Raw genomic sequence first — 17946 nt, 5'->3', positions numbered from 1 at the left:
AAATCCTGCAATTGTACCGGGACCTTCTGCCTCCATTTCCTTCGCAAGATCATGGAGCGTTCCATTCCCCCCCCCTCCTTTTTCTCCCTTTATCCGGAAGTTCTATATGTTCCATTTGTGCAGCCACAAGACAGCACTGTGGACTAGCTCTTCCTATTGCGATTTTTTTTTCTTGGAAAAATTGGAAATGGATCTGTTGATTACTAGTTTATTTCAGTTTCAAATTAACCCGCAGTTAATAATATTAATAGTAATGGCAGCGCTATTCTTGGCAACAACATTCTCCTTAAGAGTGGGGCTAGGACCGCACCACAACTGCCCCCATCTGCTGTGATGTTGCTGCAGACGTGGAAGAAACTGTAATGGGTGGATCACCATCTATGTCTGCAGTCAGTCGCACTCTGGAACAACTGGGTGATTTGATTTCTGGCTATAGTTGCTATTTCTTCTCTTTTATTTGACTCCATAAATTTTATTACATTATCTCAGAAGAATTGCGTAATTAGGTATCTGCTTCCATCAGCATGTTTTCTGCCTGTTTAGGTAACAAACAAACCATGTTGACGTTGGCTAAGGCTGGAGATCAGACATTAGTTCTGAAGAGAGTCAAAGGTATTCTGAGGACTATGGGGTTATTCCCTGAGAGAGAGACACTCATGACCTTTGACCCACATTCATCTCTGGTCAAGCAGTCTCGCAGGTTCGGGAAACACTAAAATATCCGCAAGTTCTGTAAACAGAGGTGAGCACATGGACAGTGGGTACTTTTAGCTCTCTGGAAAAACTTTCCACCTCAGAATAGAGGATACTAGAGCTGGGCCAGCATTGGGAACAGCAAGGCAATTGCCTCAGGTGGATGCTGTGATCGGGCAGCAAGGAGCTGGTGGAGAGAACTCTGTGCCATGCAGCGTGCCCTGACTTGAACCGTAGCAAAGCAAGGCACGGCTGCTGCCACTCCAGCTCAAGAAAGTGTCCTCTTCACAGGACTAGGACAATACGAGCCGTTCCCAGGGGGAAAATTGTATATATCGAGTTCAACTTGACATAAACTCATTGGCACTTGCATCAGATGACAAATGTTCATTCGTGAGAAATGTGGACATTATATTGCTGTGGCTTACCCGGTTTCCCCTTGTAGAGGATGGATCTTCTTTGTCACTTTCTTTCTCTTCCCCATCTTCTTTATCCATGCAACATTTCCCGCTCCCTGCCAGTGGGCAGCATTCCTAACAAAAAACTCATGCATTAATGTTATGGTTACAACTACCAAATAATGTATTGGAAGTTTAAGGCTGCAATCCTAAGCACACCTAGTTGGGAGTCAGTCCTATTGAACAGAGTGAGACATGCTTTTGACAAAACATGCATAGGGTTGTGCTGTTAAAATACATGCCTGGATGTTCTTCTCTCTCTCTCTCTCTCTCTCGTTAGATTTTTTAATTACTAGATTTTCATTTTTTAAAATAAATGGTTTGATGATGCAATTCTGCCACAAAGCCCAATTCCCTCTCATGGTCAGCCACCCCTCGTGCTAATGTAAAGTGGCTGAGACAATATTATATGCTTTTATAACAATACTCAGTGTGTAAGTGTACTTCCTATCTATTTACTCTATAAAACAAGGATGGGGAACCTTTGGCCCATGGGCCAAATACGGTTCATGGGAGGTCCCCATCCGGCCCCTTCCCTTATCTATAATTGGAGATAAGGGATTCTCCTAAGCGCAGCCAGGGGGAGGCATTTTGGGGAAAGAGTCACTGCTAGCAAGGGAAGAGCTAATCGTTCTCTGCTCAACCCTGTCACCCGCCCCTGAAAAAATGCCCCTTTTAAAATGCAGACTTCTTAAAAGCCTGGTTGCAGTGCAAGAGGGGTGATGTGTGAATGTGCACGTATGTGAATGATTGGGTATATGAGCATGTGTGTGTGTATGACTGTGTGTGAGTGAATGGGGTCTGGGCAATCATGTTGGGCATGCATGCCAGCAATAGGGTGGCCACACCTACTTTGGAGTGCAGCCCCTCCCACTGCACACATGCGGCCCTCAGTGTGCTTACCCAGAACCAATCTGGCCCTCGGGCTGAATAAGGTTCCCAACCCCCGCTCTAAAACATGGTGACTATTTCTTCAGGTTCCACACAGGTCCTCAGCAGAGAAAACACATACATACACCAAATATATATCAGGGAAATGATGTCTCTGCTTCATCAGAATTGTGTAGCTTGGGTAAGTAACGTATTGGCGTGTGTGAGAATGCTGTGTGCGAGAGTGAGATGGCCACAGCCACTTTGGGTTCTGGCCATGGCCACTGCTGGCATGTGGACCCTGGGAGGTTTCCTGTGTTACAATCTGGCCCTTGGGCCAAAAAAGGTGCCCCACCACTGCTTTAGGGGTATAACCACTTTTGCAAATGTCTTCTTAGTACCCGCATGTTCTCCAGGAAATGAATATTTTTGGCCAGATCAGTGTATTGATTTATCCATTTGTTTCCCTTACCGGAGAGAAAGCACTGAAGCTGTCAATTATAGGTCTGTATCCAGTGCAACGGCACAAATTACCTGGAAGAAATGATCAGGCACAGAGATAAATACATATAATCTCAGTTGTCTAAATCGTCTGAACCGCAGCCTTCAGTTCTAGACTACTGAGTCTTCATACACTCCTAACATTTGGGTGATAGTTTGGATTCCTTTCCAGATCTGCTTCTGCTTCTTCGGTGGAAAGAAAAAGAAACCTCACCTGAATTCAAAATGAATTTTATCATGAATTTAGCCTTGTGGGTCTCGAGCTCCTCGTGCTGAAACAGGGTCCAACATAATGTGGCACAATATTATGCATATCCGTTGAGTTGAGTAAGTGTGCACGGAACTGCAACTTCAGGAGAACTGTCGGTATTGCATGTCTTAATAACCCACTATCAACCAGCTAAGTATACTGGTAGCAGAGTTCAGATGGATGACAGGATACTATTGAATAAGACCATGCATGGTGCAATATGGTGCCTTCTAGAGTTATCATAACACCTGGATTTGGTGCGCTCGGAATCCATGAGCCAAGTCAAATCTTATTTACATGTCACAGAGAAAAGAATCAGCACTGACTCTGTGTGGCAATGTTCTGACAGCAGGATGTAGTATTTGGATTGGGCTTACTACTAGCTTTTAGCCACTTACCTGGTCACCTGTGAGTGCATGTAGGAATTACACCCAATCAACTGGTCAAGCCAGCTTTTGGAAACTGGAAGTTATTTATTGCCTTTGCCAATGAGTCACAAATGGCTAACAGGGGTGTAAGGGCAGGTGGGCTAGTTATGCATTTTGTAGACGAATCACTTTTGTGGGCTGGTTTACGAAGGGAGTCAACCCACCTGGGTGAAGCATCTCTTCCACCATGCCAGTGCCCACCTCCCTGGTGGTGGTTGCTGGTGGTGCTGACATGGAGGTGTTCCATGTGATCATTTGGCTAGCCCAGGACAACTATTATCCTCCACAGTGTGGTGTGCCATCACACAGACATATTTTTTGGCAGCTTCCATGTGGGATGACTACCATTTGAATTGAGCCACAGATACTTTGCAACAGAACATGGAATTTCCAAAGCAGAATTCATGGAATGATAGAACTGGGCAGGGCCAAAGGTTGCTGAACCCAACTCCCTGCCCAACTGCAGGCACATCCATTCACGCAGATCTCAGATCAGCCTGCATAATCTAGACCAACACAATACAACTTTTGCATTCTCACTCAGGGATTGGAAGTTCCTTTTGCCAGCAAATCGGCCTCCTCTGGAATGGTCAGGTGCAATGCTAATTTTTTAATTTTTTAATTTGCAATATTTATGTGCCAGCCAATAACATGTTCTCTGAGCAGTTTACAAGTAAGAATTAATGGTGCAATCCTGGGTATGTCTACTCAGAAGTAAGTCCCATTGGGTTCGATGAGACTCACTGCTGTGTATAGGATTGCAGGCTTAAAGCATAAAAGATAAAAATACAACATGAACATAAAATCTAAAACAGTAAAATTAGCAACAGAGAGTAATAACAGGGCAACATATCTAAAAAGCACTGGCATTTTAATAAGTTTACAGCTATTTAGCAGTAAGAAACTTACATTCAGGGAATAGAGGCATAGCCAAAACTTGCAGTGCAATCCAAGTGTGGGTTGCGGGGGGCGGGGGGAGTGAAGCAATGGATCTAACCATTTCATCTAGAGCCCTGCCAGCTTGCAGCAGCCAGAGCAGAAGGCTTTTTCCCTGGCAGTGTGGAGTTTTTAAAATGTTCTCTCCCATCGGTTACAAGAAGAGGGAAAATGCCTACGCATAGGTGAAGGGCCAGATCTTTGCATTTGGCAGATCCAAGGCCACTCCACTCCACTCCACCCTGCCCTACCCCTACTCCCACAGAACTCTCCACAGGCATACTGGGAATTTCCAAGGTAGCAGAGCTTCCCCTCTGTTGGCAGAGGGACATCTTTGCTTAATCCCATATCCATCCAGCAAATTAGATCTGAGAGTTCAGATTGCTATGCCCATACAAAATCGAAAGACAGAGGACAAAGGGGAGGGGCTGTAGCTCAGGGGCAGAGTATGCAGAAGGTCAAAGGTTCAATCCCCCAGGTCTCCAGGTAGAATAGGAAAAAACCCTGCCTGAAACACTGGAGAGCTGCTGCCAGTCAGTGTTGACAATACTGGGCTATATGGACCAAGGTTCTGATTCAGTATAAGGCAGCATCATATGTACCATTACGGTGTGCAATCTCTCTCTCCCCACACCCACTATCCCTCAGTCTCCAAACAAGAGCAAAAGATGACTGAAGCATGAATTCTGGGAGCTCTGCACTTAACTAGACAATTTACCAGGATATATGTACAAAAATAGTTGTTGGTTTTATTTGTAGGTCCAACTTACTAACCAGCTTTAAAAGAAAAAAAAAAAACTTTTGGGGAGGAAAGCCAACCTACCATCCAGAGATGCGGCTATCTGCTCCATGCTGGGTTCAGGGTGATTTCGTAACAGGGAATACATAGACATCACCATTCCAGGAGTGCAGAAGCCACACTGGGATCCATAACACTTTGCAAGCCTTTCCTGGAAGGAAAATACATATATTAATGGATGATCCATGCACAATGCTGTCTTCTGGCCATAATCCTAATTTTTTTTCCTACCTCCTGGACCTTTAAGGCTTCCGTTGCTGCACTTGTGCTCTCATTGTTATATTTCTAATATTATTATCCTCCTTGTATGTTTACAAGGTTTTTAAAATTAAATTTTCCCATTTATTATTGTTATGAAAATCAATTAAAATATTTTTGTTAGAAAAAAAGAAAAAAACTTGCGGTCTTCTGGATGCATCCTGTGCTCAATTTGTACACTGCTCAGAGAGCCTAGGTTATGCCGCACATGTTTAAAATGTAATAAATAAATTAGCAGCTGTTGAAATCAACACCAGGCACAGCAGACACTTTGAAGAATCGTTAACTATAAGTTTTGTTCTTTGACAGGAGAAACTCTGTCCTTGCTCCTGCTGATGCACTGTGCCTCCACTGTTGAAAGCATTGTACGAACCTGGAGCGTTCAGACACATCGAAAGGGGGTGACACCTGCACAGATCTTCAGCACTTGCAGCTCAACATAGAGATACCACATTAGTTTTTCTTTGCCTTTAAGAGCAGACTGTTGTGCTGCAATTAAGCAGGAGAAGCATTCCCCATTACTTTAGCTCCGTGCTACCCAGAGCTACATGCTGGCTACATTTCTGGAGTAGGGCCAGTGACAACCTACCAGACATCCACTGGCAAAACGAAAAATTGGTCTCAAAAAGGGCAACACCCTCCACTGCAGGGCTCAATTTGTAATTGGTTTCGGCTAACCAAGCTACGCTCTTAAAATGCCAGAAAATCGCTGTTATTTCCAAGCCCAATTACAATCCCTTTCAGATTCTGTCACACTCCTGATGATGCCATTGAAAGCATAATGGAGTCCAAATCCCTTCCCAAATCTCCCTTGAGCCCTTACCTGGCTGTTTGACCAAATTCCCTTACCTGGCTGCCTCTGTGGTTGTGGCAACAGGTCTCTCTCCTTTCACCTTACCTGCTTGTTGCAGCTGTGGGGTGGAAGGTCCTCCCTCCCTCCCTCCCTGTACTTCCTTCCTGTACTTCTCTTCCCTTCTTTGGCATATGTTGGTCACTGCTATGACAGTGACCCATGCCTAGGAACCTTGAAAAATGTAAATGAAGCAGCCACAGCCACAACAGCCAGGTAAGGAGAGGCAAGGTGTAGATGGGAGGGAGGTGAGTAAGTTGAGGTGGGAGGGAGTTAGGAGCGATTCTCCACCTTGGACTATAACCCAGGCCTGAGAAGAACTATGGGGTTGCAATGCTCACCTCGAATTGCAGGTGAGCATTACAAGTGCCAAACTTTATATTAATGGAATTAATTAATTTACTCTTTGAAGAGGAAAAGGTAAGAGGGAAAGGCTATAAAACAAATTAGATATGTGGCCTGGAATTAATGAACTTTCGCCACATATCTGATTTGTTTCATAGCCTTTCCCTCTTACCTTTTCCTCTTCAAAGTTAATGAACTTTCACCACATATCTAATTTATTTCATAGCCTTTTCCTCTTACCTGAATAGGATTAAGCTTGGTTTTTGTGGTTCCCACTCCTTCCACAGTGGTTACTGCAGCACCATACAGCGAGCATAATGGAAGCAGACAAGAGTTGGCTGGATAATGTCTTTGGAACGTAAAGGAGAATTCTGACGCCTACCCATGCCCGTTCCAGTCTGTGCCGACTACTACTGTTGTTAGCTGTGGATGGTCTCTCAGGGCCCGCCCAGTCCAATGTGCTGCCTGGGGTGTCTGAATTCAAAAGGCACCAGGCTATTCTGGAAAGCCTTCCAGAGAATACAATTGTTACTCCCCATGAGAGAACCTCAGGACAAGAGGGTCTGGATCAAGGGGCAGACATGTCCCACCACTCACTCATGATTTCCTGAATCGTATCCTCTTTTCCGTTCAATAATGAAGCAGGCAAAAGAAGCTGCAGTCAAGAAAACCACTGTGGAGGGACCACAACCACACCACCTGCTGCAGACAACAAGATGCCAAGGGTGGGTAGGAAGAAGCCAAATTACGTTTTACCTATGGCAGCAACATAGCTAGATCAGGTCCTTGATGTTCTCTGCAGAAACCTGTTGTCAAAGAGGCTCTTCAACTCAACACTTCTTCAAGCCTATTGAGACTCCCACTCCCTCTTCCCCTCAGATTCTGTCCCCACTTCCTTGCACCATGCGAAAGGGCCTGGGGGGGAGCGCGGGGTGGTGGTGTCCAATGCTGCTGTCAAGTTTGAAGCAAGTCAAAAGTAAGGAAAAGAGCTTCCAGATACTGAGAAGCTCTTTTCTTGTCTCTCTCTGTCTGAAAGTTTTCAGCATCCACATCAAACTACAATTCCCAAGATTATTTGTGAAGGGGAGGAGCAGGAAAAGCTATGTCAAGTGGCTGATATTTTAAAACTTAAGTTGTGGTGTAGATGTCATTTCTGAAGGATACTGTATCTTCTTGGAGTCTGGGTTGTAGGTAGATATCATCACGGTGCAAGCCCCACAGCCTCCAATTCCACAGCCATACTTCGTTCCTGTGAGACAGACTTACAGCCCATTGCTAAGGAAAACAAATGTTGCCTCCTGTTTCATATTTGAACGGTCTTTTTCCATAATATCTTTCACATTTCTTTTTATCTCCATTGTGGTGAAGAGAAAATAAAGGAAGAGAAGGCGCTTTACCAAGCTACTGCAGGAAGGCACTGTACAAGTTTCCTAGATTTGTTATGCAGTGAGTATTTTAGTTGAATCAATATAATTCCTATTGATTTTTTTAACAAATAAAACATTAATAAACAATAAGACAACTTGGGAATACATTCACTACCATCTGTCATCAATATCCTACATTTCAAAACAGACATTGCCTCACCTATACTCTATTCATTTATCCTACTCCATTCATATCCTGTTATCCTAACAAATATTTCAATAATTGACCATGAGTCTGTGGTGGTTTTAATGTTTCCTTTTGCCTAATCATATATGTAATACATTGATGCCAAGCTGCATAGAAGTCTTGTTTATAGTTAATGTTCCTAGTTGCTCTTTTGACTTGGGTCAGCTTTTCCATAAGAGCGATTGTCCATACACTGAGGTACCATTGCTGTAATGTGGGTTTGTGTGTTCGTTTCCAACTAGCAGCAATTTCCATATGAGCTGCTGCCCATAAGAAAGTCAGTGGTTCTTTGTTCTGTAGTTTGTCATTGGCTTTTTCATATATTGACAGCTGCCCCATAGCTCGGGACAGATCAGTCATTTGCCCTGCTTTTTACCAGCTTCTACAAACATCTCCTGCCAGAATTGCTGTATAATGGCACACAAACACTGCATATGAAAAAATGTACCAGTCATATTACAGTTCTGTCAGCAGTAGGGGTGGTTAATTTGTATATCTGGTTTAATGTTTGTGATGTCAAGTACCACCTGTATAAAATTTGAATTGTGTTTTCTTTTATTTTTGTAGAAATAGATTTCATTAGACCCTGTCTCCATAATTTTATCCATTTTGTTTGTTCAATTTGCCCAGATCCTTTTCCCATATTTGTTTGATCCTTTCTGCATTTCCAAATTGCAAATCAGAGATAAGCCCACACAGGACTGAGGTTAGTCCTTTGATTTCCGTGTTTTCCTTTGCTACTAATGTCTCAAATTCCGTTAGTGGCCATACTCTTTGTGCCTTTATGGGTAGATATTAGAAAAATTGAGAATCTGATGTATTTGCATCCAATTGAATTTTACTTCCTGTAGTTGATTTGTGATTTGTGTTCCTGTTATGGGGACTAATCCCGTGCATAGATTTGTTATCCTATATAAACCTTTTGAGCCCCATAACTGGACTTGTTAAAGGTTAACTGTGTTGTAAAACAAGGAATGGAACAGAATGGGGATAATGTGAGTGAGGTCGGGCATGAGTTTATCTTTCCATTTCTGCCAAACTGAGATCTTAATGATATAGGGTGGGATAGAAATGTTTTAAATAAAAGAAAGAAAGAAAGAAAGAAAGAAAGAAAGAAAGAAAGAAAGAAAGAAAGAAAGAGTAATGTACACTTAAGGAATAGATTTTCTATTTCTTTGAGGATTTTTAATTTAACTGTTCTGTATATCAAGCCTTAGCAACGTATGGCTGTGAGAGCTGGACTATAAGGAAGGCTGAGCGCCGAAGAATTGATGCTTTCGAACTGTGGTGCTGGAGAAGACTCTTACGAGTCCCCTGGACTGCAAGGAGGTCAAATCAGTCCATCCTAAAGGAAATCAACCCTGACTGCTCATTGGAAGGACAGATACTGAAGCTGAAGCTCAAATATTTTGGCCACCTAATGCGAAGAAAAAACTCACTGGAAAAGACCCTGATGCTGGGAAAGATTGAAGGTAAAAGGAGAAGGGGACGGCAGAGGATGAGATGGCTAGATAGCATCACCAATGCAATGAATATGAACTTGAGCACACTCCGGGAGAGAGCGCAGGACAGGAAGGCCTGGCATGCTGTGGTCCATGGGGTCACGAAGAGTCGGACACGACTGAACGACTGAACAACAACAACAACATCAAGCCTTGTATTTCTTCTATAGATTCAGGTCTCTTTCCATGTGAATCCAGATTTTTCCCCCTTTTTGATTTATAATTTGCTGTGGCTGCCTAATTTGTCTAATTTTTTCATGTAACCATCTGAAAGGTGGATTGGAATGGTTTGGAATAGATAAGACAGTTTGAGCAAAATTGTCATTTTAATACCTGCTATCTTCCCTAACCATGATAGATTAAGTTTTATCCACCCTCTTAATAAGCTCTCTATTTGTCTGAATAAGGGCCTGTAGCTCAGTTTAATTATCTTTTGCAGTTTGCCTGGTATCAGGGTTCCCCTTATGACCTGGACCCCCTGAGCAACTCCTTAAGGATCTCTTGCCTCCTTAAAAGTCCCACCTTCCTTTTTTTTAAACTTCCCCTTCCCAGTAACATGGGGTTCAGGCTGTAGACATGGGGAGACTGACTTCTAGACACAGGATTTAATCACAACACTTTACTGGTAAATTTAAAGGTATTTACACAGTAGATGTGAGTGACACAAAAGGCATTAAAAGAAAATAAAAGTTGCAAAATGCAAGTTCCTTAGGCTGTCCTTAGGCTTTTCTAGGCTGCTTCTTCCTGCTAACTCTTCAGACTCTGCTCTCACTTCAGGCTCTGGCTTGCTCTCTGTTCTTGCTCTGGTTGCAGTCTGGCCTTTCTCTTCATTACTGGCTCTCTTTATATACCCTCCTCGCTCAAAACTGAAAATACTGCTTCAAACCTGAAGAAATGAAACTTAGTGGAGAAATTAAACTGACACTTAACCAGAGAAATGAAATTATTCTTCTCAGAGTTACCCCCTCGCAACAGAAAACCCCAGGCCTCTAAGCCTGACCTTTTTTTCCCTTTTGCCTCTGTAGGCCTCAAACCTTCATACCTGGTAACTGGATTCCCAGGTATTTTATGTTTGAAGAATATGTTGGGATATTACACTGTTTATTCCATTCCATTCTGTTGTCAGCTTCCATGTTCAGCCTTAGAATATTGGATTTTTGGTAACTGATAGTCAAACCTAGCCATTTTCCATATTTTGCTATGATTTGTAGTGCCCTTGGTAACTCCCTTTTGGGGTTTGACAAAGTTAGGGCCATATAATCTGCATATAAATTAATAATGTGTTGTTGCCTATTGATTTGGATCCCTATTGATGGTTCTTTTCCAATAGCATTTGCTAGGGTTCTACTGAAAAAGCAAGGGGGAAAGAGGACATCCTTGCTTTGCCCCTCTCTGTATATTGATTATTGGTGAATCATAGTTGCTAGCCCGAATTATTGTCTGATTGTACTTCATGGACTCTATGACTTCATTTATAAAAATTTGTGCCCATATCTAAACTTTTGCACATTTCAAGTAAAAAGGGACATTCCAATTTGTTAAATGCTTTAGAAGCATCCAGGGAAGCAATTATAAATGATTTGGTCTTGAATTTTGTACTATGATGAATAATATTGAGGAGTCTTCTTATAGGATCAGCTATTTGCCTATTTTTAATAAATCCAAATTGGTTTTTATCTATGTAAGTTGGAGTCAAACTGTTTAATCTATTTGCTAGGAGGCTTGTAAAAAATTTTATAATCCTGATTCAATAGAGTGATCAATCTATAAGAATCTGGATCATTTGGATTTTTACCTGGTTTTGGTATGAGAATTATTCTTGATGTTTGCCAAGATGCTGAAATAGAATTATTTTCCAAAATATGATTAAACAAATCCATCAGGTATGGGGATAGAAGTTCTTCAAATACTTTATAAAAAATTTAATTGAAACTATCTGTGCCTGGTGCTTTGTTACTCTTAGGGCACAATCCTATGCAGATAGGTGGCCACCTCTGAACTTTGAGGCAACTACCTATCCAATGCAGGGCAGGAGAAGCACAGAGGGGATAATTCCCTCTGCACTTCTCCTACCCTGCATTTTCAGCTAGACAGCCAATTGAAGCTGTCTAGCCATGGGTGGGTAGAGTGGAAGAGGAGGCTGCTGTACGACACACTGGACGTGGAATGCCCCCTGGGAACGCCCCATTTTGGCTGCTCCATGCTCCTCCTGTGAGCGTGGGGTTGTTCCACACTGCTTGCGAGGCAGCGTGGAAGTGGGGAAAGGTCGGTTCCTGGAAAATCAGATATCCTATGGCTGCCTAGCCGCTGACTAGAGGCCATAAGATTGCTCCCTTAATTTTTTAAATTGTTTCATGTTGCTCCTGAGAAGTTACTTTCTGGTTTAAAATATATTTGTTTTCTTCAGTAAATTTCTTGAATATGTCGGATTAGAAATACTATTTTATTTGGTTTAGGTTTGGGGAGGACACGGTATACTTAAAAAAAATTTTTTTTGAAAAACTTATTTTATTTTTACTATGTCATATTGTTGCAGAACCCAGAGTCAGAGAGACCACGGAGTGAAGGAAAAAGAGATTCTTTATTTAACGCGCGGGCTTAAGGCTGGAATCGTTTCCAAAGAGCCAGAAGCCCCGATTTACATTAGCACATTGGTTTTATAGACATTGTGACACATATGAAACGGCTCCTCCTCCCCCTCCCGCATGGGGTTGCAATCCTCAACATTTCTTCTCTTAGCACTATTGTTTATAATACAAGAACTGGGTTATAGGGTAGCCATGATAAGGAGAGAACAGAAGAGAACAGCAGAGAACAAGATATACAATTGTATGACCTTTGACAAGATAAGGAATTCCTGTGTCTCGTCAGCTTACAACAATATATTCAAGGGAGAAAGAGCTCAGCAAGAACATGAAGCATGAGACTGCATGAGGCTACTTAGTCTGACCCCCGATATGGCTGCTACATTCCCCCCTTAAATGCATAATTTCATTACAATTATAGCATTTTTGATAACCATACAAAGCTTTTTGTGACATACATATTACTTAGCCTTTTGTTGGGCTATTAGAGCGTAGAGGGCAGCAGTTTTATTAGCTGAGACATTAAACAGATTGGTTAAACAGCTTATAAGACAAGGAACGCAGAGACATAACAGTATCTCTATGAACAACACTGGTAGAATTAGGATGAACAATGCTTTAAGCCAGCTAAGATCTGGAAGCCAAGGGGTCAACTAATTGAGCTAATTGTTTTGTCTTATTGTTTTGTAAGCTACTATATTGTGCAGCTTGTTGATTTGTTTATCTACAGCATTGCCATTATCAGTTAAGTTAAAACAACAGAGCTTTTGGTGGGTCTCACAACTTAAATGATGAAGAAGGAAGAGGTAATCTATACCAGCTCTGTTTTCTAGAACTGCACCTTTTAGATCACGCAGCTTTTTATTTAACAATGACAATGCTCGTGAGGTGGCATTTATGCTTTTGGCTAAGCTGCAAGCTAACCGGTTGATTTCCAGACCATCAGCCAAGGCTAAACCTGGAACCTTAACCAGTGACATTGCTAAGGCCAATTTTTCTGAGTCAGAATATAACTGCACATGACTATTACAATTTTTAGTTAGTTGGAGTGCTCGAGGCTGCCGTTGACGGATTTTCTCGGGCTACAGGGGAAGAATTGGCACCAGTTCAATTGGCGGCTGAGGTAACATGGGTGGTTATTAGACAAGTTGGCAGGAATGAATGACCAAGTGCGGGAACTACATGTTTAAAACTATGAGGCAAAAGTATGTGGGCATCATTAAAAGATATGTTTTGAATTTTATTACAGTGGAAGGGGGCCAGGGATAGCTTTATATTTTCTGGAAAAAATTTTGACAATTAAGCATTCGTGCACACGTAGCATTTGTTTCAGCAACGATGGGGGTGCATAGAGTGAACTCTGTAGGGGGTAGGATCTTTGCAACTACGCCCCAATTAGCATTTTGGGAATAAGTTAAACTTACACCATAAACACTTAACATGGTATCTTTTTGAATTTTCCCAGGATGTCTACAGACAGGTATTAGGCAAGAGCTAATAAGCCTGTTTGCAGGTATACCTCTTGGCAAACAAAAATGTTTTACTTTCGTGATGTTAGCCAGGTGAAGCCAGTAATTATCAGCAAATCCCTGGGACAAACTTTCTCTTTCAGGGGCTGGCCCCCCTTTTTGCACCTTATTAAGGAGACACAATGCAACACTACTAACACTACAACACACATGTTTGATCTTCTTTGGGATCTGACCGTACGCTGGGCAGCTATTCACCTGGCAAGCTGCAGTAGGGTCTAGTCCCCTTCTTCAATTCTCCAGTTGCAGGTCTGACCGTACGCAGGGGGACAGTCTTCCGGTGTGTCCACAGTAAGGTCTAGCCTGAGTCTTCTTACTGCTTTTTCAGAATGATTTTTAAAGGATTTTCAGGATTTCTGTTTAGTCTACTCTCCCCCTCTCGCTCTCTTGACTCATGTCCAATGTATCCAGGGTTTAACTCCAGCTGCTTTCATAGCTGCGGGGGTGGAAAGTATGACAGTTTTCAGTCCTCTCCATCTGGGAGTCAAAGGGTTATTTTTCCCTCTTTAACTCATACTTTAACTCTTGGTTGGAAAGGATGAGCTTCTATGAAGGGAATGGCTTATTTTTTTTTAAGACAAAGCCACGCTGGGCTTGAAGAACTTTGCTCAGTGTTTGGACTTCTTGTTTAAGGCTAAGTTTGCTTGCTTTTGATGCTGCTCCAGTGTCAATTATGAAGTCAATGTCACGGCCCCTTACAGTCAATGTCACGGCCCCTCTCAAGCTGTCTCCCTCTTCGCCCATTCTGGCCCCTTTGGTTTTTTCCTTTGTGTATTTGATTTATTTTATTTGGGCATTCATGCCACTAATGTCTATCTTGTCCACACTGGGCACACTGGTTCTTTTTTAAGAATCTTCTGCCTCTGCCGGGTCTTTTTCTTTTTTCTTTCGTCCACGTCTTCTTGGGCCTCTGGGTTGAGGGAGGTGTACTGGCGATAGGCATCTGAAAGACGCTCCAAGTACGCTCTGGGGCCTCGGTGGCACCTTGCAGCACTTTAGACACTTTGGTGATATTAACTGACTTCTTCAAACCTGCCTTTACGGCTTTTAACAGCAGGGTTTGATACTGGGTGAGGCGCTCTAGCCCAACTTGTGTTTTGGGATTCCAGCAAGGGGGGGGGGGTTACTTACAAGGAGACTTTATTGGGTAACTTACAGCACACAGGCGTACTTAATTGTTGGATCAGACAGCTTCTCTGAACCATGAGCTATTGGGCTAAATGGGTTTTATACCATACATGTTACCCATGAGGCAGCACAACACTAGCAAGCATTTTCAGCATAGGCTAGAAGTGTTTGGTTCTCAGGCACAGCTTCCTGTAAACAACTTCGCTTCCCAAAGTGCTTGATAACACTTTTATTTATTAGTATGGGAAGACAAATTTTTTCTCTTTCTTTTGCTTTCTTTTTCTTTGCTGATCTGCCTGTATTGCAGATCATGTTTCAAACTTTTTATATAAAACTTTCTGATCCATGCACCAGCCTTGTTTCTTTATTTGTCTTTTTCAAGTTAAACTCACTTACTTAAACCTTTCTGCCTTACACTAGTCCCAATGACACACATTTGGGATAGGGTCTTCTTCACCTTCTAGTTACATTTTCTTTATCTTAAAGAACTATTACATTATTGTGGCTACTTTACCCCAGGTAATATGCTCCACGCACAATCAGCTGCTTTTAATTTACCCTGGGGGCAACTATGGCCATGCTTCTTTTCTACAAATGTTTTTTTTTTCTTTTTGCCTCTTGCCTTTTCTTTCTTCTCCTTGTCATCTATTGGGAACCACACTTAGTATCATTTGGAGTTGCAACACTAATCTGCAAATATCACATATATTTTATGATATTTAAGAAATCATAAAATATACACAACAAACTTTTTCTGCAATTTAAAACAATGAATGGAAAACACTTTTTGCATGGTAAGGCATGATGGAGCAGATCCAGCAATCATACTGCTCTTCTGGCTGAAAGCTCAGGGCCCATTAAAATCAAGGGACGGGCATACCCACACACGCAAAGAGTTCTAGGTCACCATTTTTGCATCGGCAACTCTATGCTGCATGAGTTCTAGCAGAAGGAAATCTAAAAGTTATAGATCAAACTCAGCCTGCTGTACACTGAGCTGACTACAAACACAGACACACGGTCCACAGCGATGAGAGTTCAAGTTTATCAAAAGCTTCACAGCACTGTCCATGGCAAGTCTTTGACAATTTAAAATTTTAGTTCATGTGCAGAGTGTCTCTAAAAAGCCCAGATGATGATGGAGGCAAACAGAGAAGGCTCTGGGCAATGGAGATGCGATGTTTTCAGCAAAGGCTCGCCACTTTTGCATCAGTTTAAAAAGGGGAAGTGTGGCCCTACACCCCTTCTGACAGACAAGGGCCTTTAACTTTTTAGCAAGGCCTCTGTCTAAACAGAGCGGCACAGCTCAGCTCTCTAGCCGTGACGCTTTAACCTGGGCAACTCCTCTGTAAATTTTATTCTACTTCTGTCAGGTTCTCTCACAGACATTTTAAAAACTTACTCTTTTTTTTTCTCTTTTTCTCTGGTACACGAAAGCACTGAAACACTGAGTGCCGAAACTCAGGACGCTGGGGGGTGATGGGCATCGCCTTATACTTGCATTTTTCAGGCAGTCATTAATCTTCGGGGAGGCGGTGGGGTGATTTGCAGGACTTCAAAGGCAAGCTTCTCAGTTTGTCTGTATTTGTAAATCCCAAGCTCAAAACAGGACACGATGAGGTACAGGGCAGCCAAATTCTTGCTTTGGCACGGGCAACAAATAACTCGGGTCAGCTTTCTTCGCTGGGGTCTCAAACAGGAAAACAGTCTTAATTTAAAGTTGTAACATCACTGACAGCGTCAGCTAGCCAGCTACACAGATCTCATTGTTTTTTAAGACAGTTGCTCCAATATCTTCTTTTCTTCTCAATCAGGTTGGGTCTTTCAGCTTACACAGTTTATTGCAGCTTTCAGGAGCATGGTAGTAGCGTGATTTTGGCTTGGCCAGGAACATGCTGTCTGGTTTCTTGGTCTCTTCAGCACACACACTTAGGCACTGGACATTCAAATCAGTGAGATTTCTTCATTGCAGGGAATCCCACGGCAAAAGCTTAATGGTTACGCTCTTCAGAAATCATATAGCCGATGGTCAGTAGCTACAGGCTCTATGCAATTCTAACACAGTTCAAAGCTAAACACGGTTACCTTGACAGAGATCTTCATCATGGTCTTTCCGCTTCATTCTGCTTTGGGTCAGTCTTATGGCACACTTTTCACTCGAAGAGGGGTCTAGCCTGTGCTCTGGGGGCTGATTCTTCACCTTTATTTTCTATTTTGCCTTAATCTTCTGGGTCTTCATTTTCAGTTTCCATTTCTTAGGGATTTCATCTCAATTAGGCGAGGTGATGATGTTGTACAACTCAGAACGTTGTGGGCAATTTTCCTGCCCCCCCCCTCTCGGCGCGCTAGGCTAACAGCTACTTCTTCGGCCTTACACTCTCACGCTCCCACGCTTTGTTAAAAGCCAGACTGTCCTGCAACATTTTTTTTAATTAACAGCCTCAGATCTTTTTTTTTTTCCTCTCAGCTCGACCTTGAGCTTTTTGCTGTTTTCTCTTTCTATTCTGAATCTTTTTAAAAAAACCTTTTTCCTTCTTTGTTTGACATACATCTCAAGGGGGTGCAAGGTTTGCTTCCCCCACCACCCATAGCCTCCCTCCTAAATTGAAGACAGACACAATTAGGGAATGGGAATTGGTCAGTGAGTAAGGGGTCTCACTGGCCGACACAAGAGGATTTTTCACACCACGCACTTTGCTACTGGCCTGGGCACCCGGATGGTCAACGGTATGCGTCAGAAACCGCAGTAGCCACTCACACAATCATCAATCTCTCCACTACATCCATATGTCCCTGCCACCCACTTTTCCCACTTTTTACCAGAGCGGAAAACGGCTTCCCCAGCTTCCTCAGCTTCCTACTGAGTACTGGCGTGCTGGGTACTGGCGCCCACTCGGGGGTGTGATCAGGCCCCCCTTCTACCCGCAAGGAGTAGGTTCTTTTGTATACGTATACCACCAACACTGACCTTCTTCATAAGGCGGGGCCCTCTTTTTTTCTGCCCAGTGGCCTTTCTCCCTAAAGGCGGGGCCCTCTTTTTCCCATATACTTGCCTTTCTCCTGAAGGCTTCCAATGTGGGTGTCAACTCAATTGCAGCTGCGATACAGGCAGGGCTCAAGTTCCTTCCTCCGCTTCTCAAGGTTCTCTTGCCGCTCGCTGCCGTTTGGGCGATCCCGGTGCAGGCTTTCTCCCATTCACT

General features: G+C 42.8%; 1 protein-coding gene across 1 annotated transcript in view; it reads right to left on the bottom strand.

The window, feature by feature from the left end:
* Window positions 1-17609, bottom strand: part of LOC146358673 (aldehyde oxidase 4-like) — a 96085-nt gene extending 78476 nt beyond the window's left edge. The window contains 4 exon segments of the mRNA XM_084817127.1: window positions 1122-1226; window positions 2494-2555; window positions 4960-5086; window positions 17567-17609. Coding sequence (XP_084673253.1) covers window positions 1122-1226; window positions 2494-2555; window positions 4960-5035 — 243 coding nt within the window. The 5' untranslated portion in view covers window positions 5036-5086; window positions 17567-17609.
* Between the last annotated feature and the right edge of the window lie 337 nt (window positions 17610-17946).

Source organism: Heloderma suspectum, chromosome 1 (assembly GCF_057233095.1).
Source record: "Heloderma suspectum isolate Gila_16-S chromosome 1, 16-S_ref, whole genome shotgun sequence".
Taxonomy (NCBI): Eukaryota; Metazoa; Chordata; class Lepidosauria; order Squamata; family Helodermatidae; genus Heloderma; species Heloderma suspectum.
This window is presented reverse-complemented; position numbering and strand designations above follow the sequence as displayed.